Genomic DNA, 11,783 nt, shown 5'->3' with positions numbered 1-11,783 from the left:
GAACTCTTAACTGCACTTCCACCCGATCTGCCATCTTGTTTGTTCTCTCCCCAGTTATATTTTTAATGCCTTCTAGCCAGAGGGGCTTATCTTCCAGCACTACATCTGACAGTATTCTGTTGCTATTCATAAGTGGTTAACCATTCATTCAGAAGTAGTCCACCTCTCCTTCTTCCCAGTCTGTCTTAGTCTGGAAGCTCTGTTGAAACTTGCCCACCATTGGTGAGCCAGTTGGTATTTGAAATACCAGTGGCATAGCTTCCAGCATCACAGCAACACGTAAGCCAGTACAATATGACAAACTGACAGAAGAGTGATGGTCATAAAGATTATGTCCTTGGGAATCTTGTGGGCAGTTCTACTATGTACTGCAGGGACACTATGAATCAGAATCCAGTTGATAGCAACAGGTTGGTTTGCTTTGGTTTGGTTCAGGTATGCTTTGTTTAGAAGTTGCTGGGTGGGGAAGCTGGAGGTGATGAAATAGAAGTTGACATCTTTAATGTGATTGGTTAGAAAACCACTCCGTATTTAGCTTTCTTTAGTTGGGTCTAAGTTAGAAGCATGGGGGAAAGGCAAAAGTTATAAAAACTTCTAGAAGTTGGCTGTTATTGAGCAAGTCCTATCATTTGGGTCTGATTGCTGCAGATATAAGCCTCTAGTTTCCTGGACTATTTGCTGCAGAGGTGGTTAGTGTCCATTGTCATATACTCATATAGTCTGGCCGCTGTCTCTTCGTAAATTCAGTCTCTCATTCCTGAGGATTCCTAGGAATTCAGGAAGCTGAGATCCTTAGTCACTTAGGTTTTCCAGAAAAGTAGTAACTTATAAGGAGCCTTGATAGTACAGATAGTTCAGTGCTAGATGGATAACCAAAAGGTTGGTGGTTCTAACTCACCCAGCAGCTCCATGAGAGAGAGACCTGGCGATGTACTTTCATAAAGATTGCAGCCAAAAAATCAGGGCAGTTCTGCTCTGTCATTAGGGTTATGATGAGTCATAATTGTATTGATGGTATCCAACAACAACAACAGCATCATGAAGGTCACAGATCTGTCTGTCTGGGTACAAATCCTGCTCTACCCTGACTGGCAATGTCTAAATTTCTGCATCTGTACTTGGGTGGGCTTCTGAAAAAGAAACCATTGAAAATCCTATGGAAAACTTAAGAGACCCACATAAATAGAAGAACAGACTATGCTAATGGATAGGGAGACTTAACATTGTGAAAATGTTAATACTACCCAAACCAGTCTACAGATACATCACAATCCATATTCAGATTCCATCATCATTCTTTACAGAAATGGGAAAATTAGTCACTAACTTGATATGGGAAGGACAGAGACCCTACTAAAGAAGACTAAAGGAGGAGATCTCACACTTTTCCATCTCAAAACCTACTCCACAGCCACAGTAGCCAAAACCATCCGGTACTGGTAAAACAAGACACATAGACCAGTGGAACAGAACTGAGACCCCAGAAGTAAACCCATCTACCTATGGGCAGCTGATCTTTGACAAATGGTTGAAACATAGTTAAATGGGGAAAAGATTGTCTCTTAAACAAACGGTACTGGCAAAACTGGAAATCCATTTGCAGAAAAATGAAACAGGACTCATATCTCACACCATATACAAAAATGAACTCAAGATGGGTTAAAGACCCAATGTAAAACCTGTAACTACAATGATCATCAATTAAAAAAAATAGGGACAAACTTAGGGGTCCTAATACATGGCATAAATATTCTGTCAAACATATCTGAAAGCACCCAAACAGCAGTAGATAAACCAGATAACTGGAATCTCCTAAAAATTAGACATTTATGTGTGACAAAACATATATCACTAAAAGAATAAAAAGAGAACTCACGTACTGGGAGAATTTTTTGGCAATGACATATCAGACAAGGGACTATCTCCAAAATTTACAGAATACTTCAACAAGAAACAGACAAGTAATTCATTAAAAAATGGGCAGATGACATGAACAGATATTTCACCAAAGAAGACATTTAAGTGGCTAACATATAAAGAAATGTTCTCCATCATTAGCCCATTGTGGTTGTTGTTGTTAAGTGCCTTTGAGTCAGTTCTGACTCATAGCAACTCTGTATAGGGTTTCCAAGGAGCTACTGGTAAATTTGAACTGCTGACCTTACAGTTCAAATTGACCTTGCAATCCAGCGTATTATCCCATATCACCACACCAGGATTCCATTAGCCCATTAGATAGATCATTGTTGTTTTGATTTGTATCTCTCTTGTGGCACTGTGGGATAAAGCACTGGGCTGCAAGGTTGTTTTGAACCACAAGGTCAGTGATTCAAACTCACTAGCCACTCCTTGGAAACCCTGTACAGGGTTGCTATGAGCCGGATCCCACTTGATGGCACTTAACAACAACAACAAATTATCCCACTAGAGAGATGCAAATCAAAACAACAATGATCCATCATCTCATCCCAGCATTAATAGCAAAGTTGAAAAAAACCCAGAAAACAACAAATACTGGTGAGGATGTGGAAGACTGGAACCCTCATATCATAACACTGCTGGTGATTGGGCTGTAAAATGGTGAAACCACTGCAGGAAATGGTATACGGCTTCCTTAAAAAGTTGGAAGTAGAAATACCATGACTCAGCAATCCCTGTACTTGGGATATATCATAGAGAAATAAGAGCCTACACGAATAGACATATGCATACCCATATTCATCACAGCACTATTCACAGTAGCAAACAGATGGTGACAACCTAAATGCCCATCAGTGGAAGAATGGATAAACAAACTTTTAGTACATACACACAATAGAATACTATGCAGTGTTAAATAATAACAATAAATATGCAAAAGACTTCATCACATGGATGAACCAAGAGGACATTATGCTGAATGAAATCAGTCAATCACAAAAAGGCAAATATTGTATGAGACCACTATTGTCAAAAGTCAAGAAAAGGTTTTCAAACTATAAGAAACAGTCTTTGATGGTTATAGGGTGGCAGGGAGTAAAGAAGTGTAAATTACTGGCTACAGGGTAGACACAGGGAGTAAAGAAGTGTAAATTACTGGCTACAGGGTAGACACATGAAGAGGAAGGCAATATACAAGAGGGAGATTGGCAAAAAATGATGGAGGCAGAGAAAGACACTAGGAGTGAAAGAGTTAAAAGGCAGCAGAAATAAATACTGTTATCCACAGTTTTGTAATGGTGGTCTGCAAATAAATGCATGGATAGATATGCAGGCTGAATGGGTGTGGGAGGGAGATTAGGATTACACTCATAAATACGTATAGGTTTGATAGACGATATTGTTGTTGTTAAGTATCGTCGAGTTGGTTCCGACCCATAGCTACCCTGTACAGGGTTTCCAGGGAGTAACTGGTGAGCTTGACCCACAGACCTTAACGTTCAAACGACTTTGCAGTCTGGCGCATTAACCAACAGTGCAACACCAGGACTCCTAGGATAGAGGATATTACTACGTGTATATTTACGTATGCTACAAACGCATGTATGAATGTGGTGGGCAAAGCTATGAAAACTTATTTGACATAATCAGACACCTTTAGGGAATAAGTCACTGGGCCTGGAGATTCAGGACCCTGGTTTGGGGGGACACCAAGGTCAACTGGCATAACACAGCCTACAAAGACATTTTACTTTGGTGAGTAGTGACTGAGATCTTAAAAAACTAATGAGCGACCATCTAAGGTGCAACTTCTGGTCTCACCCCATTCAAAGGAAAGATGAGTGAAGAAAGCCAGTGATGCATGAAAACAATTCATCCTGTGGACTAATGGACCATGGCAACATCAGTCTCCATGGCACCCAGTTACCATTACTCACTGCTCTGAAAGGGATCACATTAGAGGGTCCTGGATAGAGTGGGAGGAAAATGTGGAACAAAACACAAAATTATATATATATAAATATATATATAAAGATCACGTTTAGTGGTCAGACAGAGACTAGTGGGACCTCCAGGACTGTGACCTTTAGTCACCCTTCAGAGCTCCTTAATATATGATTACAAAGTACCAAATGTTTTGCAAGAAAACAGAATATAACGCAAGCTAATAAACTAAACCAAACCCTTGCCCTCGAGTCAATTCTGACCCATAGCAAGCCTAGAGGTGAGAGAATTGCCCCATACGTTTTCCAGCTCGCCATCTTTATGGCAAGGCACTCTGGTAGTGTAGTGGTTACGAATCGGGCGGCGAACCTCAGGGACAGCAGTTCGAAACTACCAGCTGTTCTGCAGGAGAAAAATGAGACTTTCTGCTTCCGTAAAAAGATTTACAGCCTCGGAAACGCTGTACAGGGTCGCTATGAGTCAGAACCGACTCCACGGCACATAACAACAACAACAATAATCTTTACGGCAGCCAACAGTTTCATCTTTCTTCCGTGGAGCAGCTGATGGACCCAGCCATTAACCACCAGGGCTCCTCCCAAACTAATAGCAGGGACACATTTAAACTGGGAGTGGTAGTCAGGGAAAGGCTGTGAAGGAGCCAGCCTTGTGGAGAACTGTGGAGGACACATGTGCAAAGGCCCTGAGGCTGGTGTCTTCCAGAAACTGCCAGAAAGCTGGAGTGTGGAGGGTGAGGAGTGTGGGAGGTGAGGCGAGAGAGAGAGGCTTCTAGCCTGAAGCAGCTTCTCAGTGTATTTTCCCTCTTTAAGAGATGTTGGTACCAGCTGAGGGACAGGAATATCATGATCCTGAAACACCTATGTCCCTGGCAGGGCGGGGTGGTCGGCATCACCATCGACTGGGACTGTGACCTGGATTGGCATGTGCGGCACTGCAAGCCCATCTACGAGTTCCATGGGCTGTATGAGGAGAAAAATCTGTCTCGAGGTTTCAACTTCAGGTGTGGGCCAGGTCTCCCTTGGTTTTTTTTTTTTTAACCTTCAGAATCCCTTGGGGCAAAGCAATTATCCCTGGGAGGGAAGAAGAAGAGTTTGAACATCTTCCTTCTAGTCTGGGATTGGCTAAGCAGGGGGTCAGCAGGGAACAAGACCTTCTAGCTGGTCTCCTCCTGTCCATGGGCCACAGTCCCCAAAAGACCCACCTGACCAGGACTGTCTGGGAAATTCCTGATGTCAGGAGTTAGGACAAGGGTTGAGTGCAGCTTCCTGGAATTGTTGGTATGAGGCTTAAGGTTCTCCCTGTGCCTCCCTTTTGTGACTAGGGGCTAGCCCCAACCCTCCATGGGTTACCCCCTCTGTATAATGCAGGGGTGTGGGGTGATCCTCTAAGGACTCCCTACAGCCCTCTGAGAACAACAGACCCAAGATAGTTCCATTACCCTCTGCTGCAGTTCATCCTTTCTCCTAGATTTGCCAGGCACTTCGTGGAGAACGGGACCAACCACCGCCACCTCTTCAAGGTGTTTGGGATTCGCTTCGACATTCTGGTGGACGGTAAGGTGAGTGTCCAGTGTGCAGGGAATAGCCAGAGACCCATTCTCAGCTCCTGCATGTGCCCTGTGGGTGTCTGTGGTGATGACAACCTGGGGTTAGCTGGGGACTCATTCAGCACTTCTTACTTCTAATAATATGGGATGTGGGTCATTCAAGGGCAGGACTTTCCAGCTGCTGATCATTCCTGCCTCATTGTCTCCTGGCCAGAAGCTGGGTCCCCATCCACTGCCTGAACCCTAAGTTGTAATGACAGTCAGGGTGTCTCAGGCTTGGCCTTACAAAGTCTGGAAGAGGCTTTCTCCAGTCAGGCCCCTTCTGGTTGTTAACCCTTTCTCCCCTGGTCTCTGCCACCAGGCTGGGAAGTTTGACATCATCCCCACAATGACCACCATCGGCTCCGGCATTGGCATCTTTGGGGTGGTAAGTGTTGGGATCATGGGGTCATTGTGATGGGGTGAGCCCCTCTCTTTGCAATTCCCAGTCGTAGTAAGTTTCTTGCTCTACAATGGTCCATAATTGATGATCATTACTGAGCCAACAGCTGCCCGCTCCATCATCCTAGGCCCACAGAACATGGGTAAGATGAAAGTATTGGTGCTAGGTTCCAGTTCATGCATGTACAGGGCTATTTCAAAAAAACATGCTTCATACGTCTCTGACCAGTGGATGGCTGCAGACAAGTTCTCTCAGTATTTCACAGACTGTAGACTAAGTCTCCTTAGGGTGCCTTTAGAAAAAGGAGACTTTCTGTGCCTGGGGTGGCAGGGAGGGTAAAGGACAATTTTGAGGTCAAGGCTAATACAAAATTTTAAACAAAACTCAAGTGGACATCTTTCCAAATCATTGAAGCTTTGCAAGAAGTTTATGGGAATGCTGCACCACATAAAACAACCATTTTTAGATGGATCAAGTGCTTTAAGGAATGCCAGGAAGACCTTTAAGAAGAGCTAAGAGAGAGAAGACCATCAACCTCAATGAATGAAGAAATTATAACTCAAGTCTAGAAACAGATGGAAGAAAACCATGGAATCACCATTGATGTGGTAGCTACTGAAGTTGAGATCTCACATGGTTCAGTATTTCAATTTTAAGGGAATATCTGGCACTATAGGATAAGCACTGGACCACAAGGTTGGTTTGAACCGTAAGGTCAACAGTCTAAGCTCACCAACCACTCCTCTGGACCCCTATACAAAGTCTCTCTGAGTCAGAACTGACTCAACGGCACTTAACAATAACAACAATCTTGGTCTCAGCAAGTTTTAGCTTGATGGGTACCAAAAGTTGCACAAAGACTGGCTAGCCCTTTCCACCATCCTCTCAGAAAGATCAAAGCTGATGATGACAGTTTTGTGGAATGCATGATACCGGGGATCCAGAGTACCAATTCAATCTAGAGATCAAGTTCCAGTCTAAACTGTGGCTTTCGAGGGGATCAGCTGGGCCAATGAAGTTCAAGGCAGAAAGTTCTACTCAGAAGGTTCTGGTGACAATTTTTTTTGAATTCCAAAGGGATCTTTTTTTTTTTTTTAAGTTTTATTGTGAATTATGTGACAGTTTACATGGGAGAACATTAGTTTTACATTCATCTTATCGTATATTGTTTCATTGCCATGATTACAATCCCCTCCACGCATCACCAATCAACGAAAGGGTGCATCCTGTAAGCCTGCTTTCCTCCCCTCCAACCCCCCACTCCCCACCCCACCCCATCATCAGCACACAGCCCTTCTTCCTCCCTGGGTCCTGAGTCCCCAGCTGCTCCATCTCTCTACACCTTCATCTCTGCCTCTGTCTCTGGGATTGCTGCCTCTCTGAGTAGAGTTCTGCTCTCTGCTCTTCTCCCTCCATGGTTCCAGGAATCTCCGCTCCCTGCCTGCAAAGCCAATCATTCCCCTCCTTGCCACAAAATGCCCACTTTTACATTTACAACCTTCACAATCAGTCCTGGCAGCAATTATTCACCCTTGCATCACAAGAGACCTATCTGCATTTCCCAAAGGGATCATTTTTATTTACTTGAAGGATACAGGAAAATATGGGGATTGATTATGAAGAATTTTTAAGAAAAAATAAAATTGCATTGGTGAGACAAAGTTGTGCAAAGGAATTTTCCCATCACGACAATGAACTTGAGGGTGGCAAAGGATGTCCTAGAATTTTGTTGAGTACCTTTACCCCATCCACTCTACAGCCCTCATTTTGCCCCGTCAGACTGCCTTTTGTTCCTAAAACTCAAAGAATATTTAAAAAGAACATGATTTATGCCCTTTGAGAATGTCAAAACTACCATTCTGATGTGTTGTAAATTGGGGAGCACAGAATTCTTCAGGGAGGTGTTAGAGAAGGAAACACTGCCCTCAGAAATGTATAGGCCTAGATGGAGTTTGTGTTGAGAAACAAAACCATCACATTTTGGTATTTTGGGAAGGCCTCTATGATTTTATAACAGTACTTTTTGACTTACCTCCATGTATCTGAAGGCTCAGAGCTGGGTAGGCCTGAAGTGGGGTGGACTTCTTGGATCCCTGAGGATCATGCAGTGCCTCACCCTTATCCAGCCCCTTCCTGAGGTCTAGAGTAGGGCAGGGTTCTGTCAGGACAGCACCATAGGGCCTGAGGTGGGATATAGAAGGTTCTGTACCCATCCCCCACCCCCAGATTCCCTTGCTTTGTCCTGCACCTGTCACCTCCAGGCAACAGTTCTCTGTGACCTGCTGCTGCTCCACATCCTGCCCAAGAGGCATTACTACAAGCAGAAGAAGTTCAAGTATGCAGAGGACATGGGGCCAGGGGAGGTAAGAGGACTCCCTGAGGCAGACCTTCCAAGGCTTCAGGTCCATGTGTCTGCCCCAGAGCCAACTTTCACCCCTCCACACACACAGGGCGAACGTGACCTTGCAGCCACTAACTCCATCCTGAATCTTCAGGAGAACACGAAGACGTCCTGACCCGCAGCCCCTGACTCCTGACTGGACGTAGCACAAGGCTTCAGGACAGGGCTCTAGTGGTGTTCCGCTGGGTGGAGAGTCTCTCTAGGAGCTTTGTTGTCCTCTCAGCCAGTCAGACACCTGGCTGCAGTTCGGGGTGGACTTGGGAAGAGATCTGTATAATTCTGCGCTCTGGTCTCAACTCTGCACACCTTCAGGGCAGCCCCACTCTGGCCTCAGTCATACCTAGTCAGAAGGGCTGGGGCTGGGCAGGTACACTTAGCTTTGCACTTCTCTCTGGGCCTCCAATATCCATCCACCTTCCTCCATGTCTACATCTATGCTCTCCAATGTGGCAGCCACTAGCCACAGGTAACTATTTAAATTTAAGTTAATTAAAATGGAATAAAATAAAGATTTCTAGTGGTTGTCATATTGGACTGCACAGAACATTCTATTAGGTAGCTCTGCTTTGAGCTCTGTTACTCATCAGATTTCTCCAAGGAGCTAGGTCCCACAGCAGGTGCCTGGGCCAACTCCAGATTCCAGATCTTGGGTGCTGGGCTATACCATCTTCATGGTTAACTCACTTCCCAGGCCGCTTTGAAACCTAAGTTTAAGAGTCACTGCCCTAGAACTTTCTGACTCAGCCCCTGGTCTGGTGTCAGACTTAGGTCTGGATGATATCACCTGGAAAGTGGGGGCATGGAGCAGAGTTTGAGACACCCTCATCATCTGTGTGGTTTGCCCACAAGCCACACAGTGTCTTAGGTACACACTTCCATGTGTACACCCACCTACATACACACACCTCTCCTGCTACATTGTGTATTTGAAGAAGTTTGGCCCCTGTAAACACAACCATCCAAACACACCTATACCCCCAAGAAGAGGCACATGGTCCATGCTGTGTGATCTTCATGGGGAAGTGCTCCTTTCCACATGTGTCAGGCCAGGATGATCACTTCTGGCCAAGAATCCTTACTCAGCTACCTCGGGTCAGAATGGGAGTCTCGGCCAGGTCCTGGGCTCTCTGCCTGGGGCCCAGCACCAGCTCCCCAGGCCTGCCCAACCCTGTCTGAACACAGGTCTGGGGACAGTGAGGGGGAAAGTACAATAAAAGGAATGATGAGAAACCTCTGTGTTTTCTTCTCAGCTCTCTCTAAACCTCAGTGTACCCATCTGTGAAATGGGAGACTGAGCAGAGCAATCTCTGATGTCCCTCTGATTTTTCAGTGAGTAACTGTGAGCTCATTCTTATGCTCTAAGCCCAGCAATGTCAGTGCTGGGGGTCAGCTTGCCTCTGTCCATGTGCCACTGTCTGAACATTAGAGCTCTTCCCCAATTCTCTCATGTATTTGGAGGCCTGCAGTAGAGAACTCCAAGATTGACCTCACAAAGGCAGAGGTAAAAAGGGGGCTCCCAGGAGGGCTTTTTTTTTTTTTAAGCTCCCTCTTGAAACCTTGTAAGCCAGTCACTTAATCCCTTTATAGCCCTCCCATTTTAGGTAGCCAATGTCTAAGTTGCCCATCCCTGTCAACCCTGTGTACAGAGGGGGTGGGAATGATCCTCGCTGTGAAGATTCATTCCCTCTTTTAAGCTACTACATCCATAAGTACAGGTCAAGTTCATCAAATTGTAGTGGATTACACTTTTTTTCCCTCTTCTATCTTCCTCTAGTCAAGTTCGGATCATCCAGCCATTGAAGCTAGGTCAAATGGGTACTATCTGCACGTATGGGCGTTCTTCTGCATCTCCCCTCACTTCATATCAGCTGGACACTTCACTCTCCACTCTAGTCCCAGGAGGGATTTTTGATGGAATCCTAAAGAGGGAAGGAGGGTTTAACTGGAGACAACGTGGAAGATTTCTCCAGGGACTCAGCAGTGGACAGGACTTGTAGGCTGAAGCATCTCCAGCCCCATCACATGCTCTGTCTAGACCAGAGCTTTCAAGCAGAACTTTCTACAGTGAAAGAAACATCCTTTATCTGTGCTGTTCAATATAGTACCCACTAATCACATGGGGAAGGAGCTCTGGTAGCGTAGTGGTTACGAATCGGGCTGCGAACCTTAAGGTCAGCTGTTCGAAACTACCAGCCGCTCCACGGGAGAAAGATGAGGCTTTCTACTCCCGTAAAGATTTACACCCTCGGAAACCCTGTACAGGGTCGCTATGGGTCGGAACCGACTCGATGGCACTTAACAACAACAACAACAATCACATGGGGAAAGGAGCTCTGGTAGCGTAGTGGTTACGAATCAGGCTGCTAACCTCAAGATTGGCAGTTCGCAACTACCGGTTGTTCCGCAGGAGAAAGATGAGGCTTTCTGCTCCCGTAAAGATTTGTAGCCTCAGAAACCCTGTGCAGGGTCACTATGAGTCGGAACCGACTCCATGGTACTTAACAACAACAACCACTTGTGCAAGGTCTCTGGAGGGCCCCAAGACCCAATGGGGTTCTGCTTGACTGCAACCGAAAGGTTGGTGGTTTGAACCCATTTAGTGGCACCGTGGAAGAAAAGTCTGGTGATGTGCTTCCCTAGCATTTGTTGTTGTTATGTGCCATGGAATTGGTTCTCACTCATAGCGACCCTGTATAGAGTTTATGAGGAGCGGCTGGTGTGTTTGAACTGCTGAACTTGCAGTTAGCAGTCCAATGCTTCTTCTACATTACCACACCAGGACCCTTCCCTCAAGATTACAGGAAAAACAACCAAAAACCATAGGGGGGCAGTTCCACTCTAACACATGGGGTCATCCTGAGTTAGAATCAACTCAATGGCAACGGGTTTGGATTTTGGTTTAACCACATGAATGTGGCTAGTGTAACTGAGGAACTGAGTTATTAAATTGTTGTCCACTTTTAATTAATTGAAATAATCACCGTCTTCTTGTGGCTGTCCTATATGATAGGGAAGCTACTCCCTTCTTCCTCGGGCCTTTGGCTGTCTGCCTCAGCCAAGAAAATGTCTCAGATTTTACAAGACAGACAACACCCTCTCCTGCCTCCCTTTCTTCTCCAAACGTACCTGCGCTTACACCTCCTATCCCTTCCCATCCATATCCCACCCCTGTGTTCAGCCCAGACACCCTTCTCTGTCCTCTTCTTCTCTTCCCCTTGTATTTCCTTCCTTTTTTGTCTCCTCTCCTGTGTCCCCCTGCAGTTCTGTCTGCTCCCCCTTCATTGCAGCCCTTCCAGAAAGACCAGTCTATGTTTACATCAGGGCCCTCACCTTCTGCGATGGCTCCCATTCCCCTCCCCTCTTTTCCAACTGCACCTGACCTTATCTGGCTGGGTCTCTCAGCACCTGACACTGTTGCCCAAGCCCTCTCTGTGGAACGATTTCCTTCCTGCAGCTCCTAGGACTCACCCTCTCCTGATTTTCCAGCTAGCCTGATGTGGAGGGGAAAG

At 45.6% G+C, this 11,783-nt stretch overlaps 1 protein-coding gene across 1 annotated transcript in view; it reads left to right on the top strand.

The window, feature by feature from the left end:
- Nucleotides 1-8,389, top strand: part of P2RX1 (purinergic receptor P2X, ligand-gated ion channel, 1) — a 34,826-nt gene extending 26,437 nt beyond the window's left edge. Inside the window, exons 8-12 of the mRNA XM_006863274.1 lie at nt 4,758-4,885; nt 5,353-5,443; nt 5,793-5,858; nt 8,135-8,236; nt 8,324-8,389. Coding sequence (XP_006863336.1) covers nt 4,758-4,885; nt 5,353-5,443; nt 5,793-5,858; nt 8,135-8,236; nt 8,324-8,389 — 453 coding nt within the window. The remainder of the gene's footprint in view (nt 1-4,757; nt 4,886-5,352; nt 5,444-5,792; nt 5,859-8,134; nt 8,237-8,323) is intronic.
- The last annotated feature ends 3,394 nt before the right edge of the window (nt 8,390-11,783 follow it).

The sequence above is a fragment of the Chrysochloris asiatica genome, unplaced genomic scaffold (genome assembly GCF_000296735.1).
Source record: "Chrysochloris asiatica unplaced genomic scaffold, ChrAsi1.0 scaffold00054, whole genome shotgun sequence".
NCBI lineage: Eukaryota > Metazoa > Chordata > Mammalia > Afrosoricida > Chrysochloridae > Chrysochloris > Chrysochloris asiatica.
This window is presented reverse-complemented; position numbering and strand designations above follow the sequence as displayed.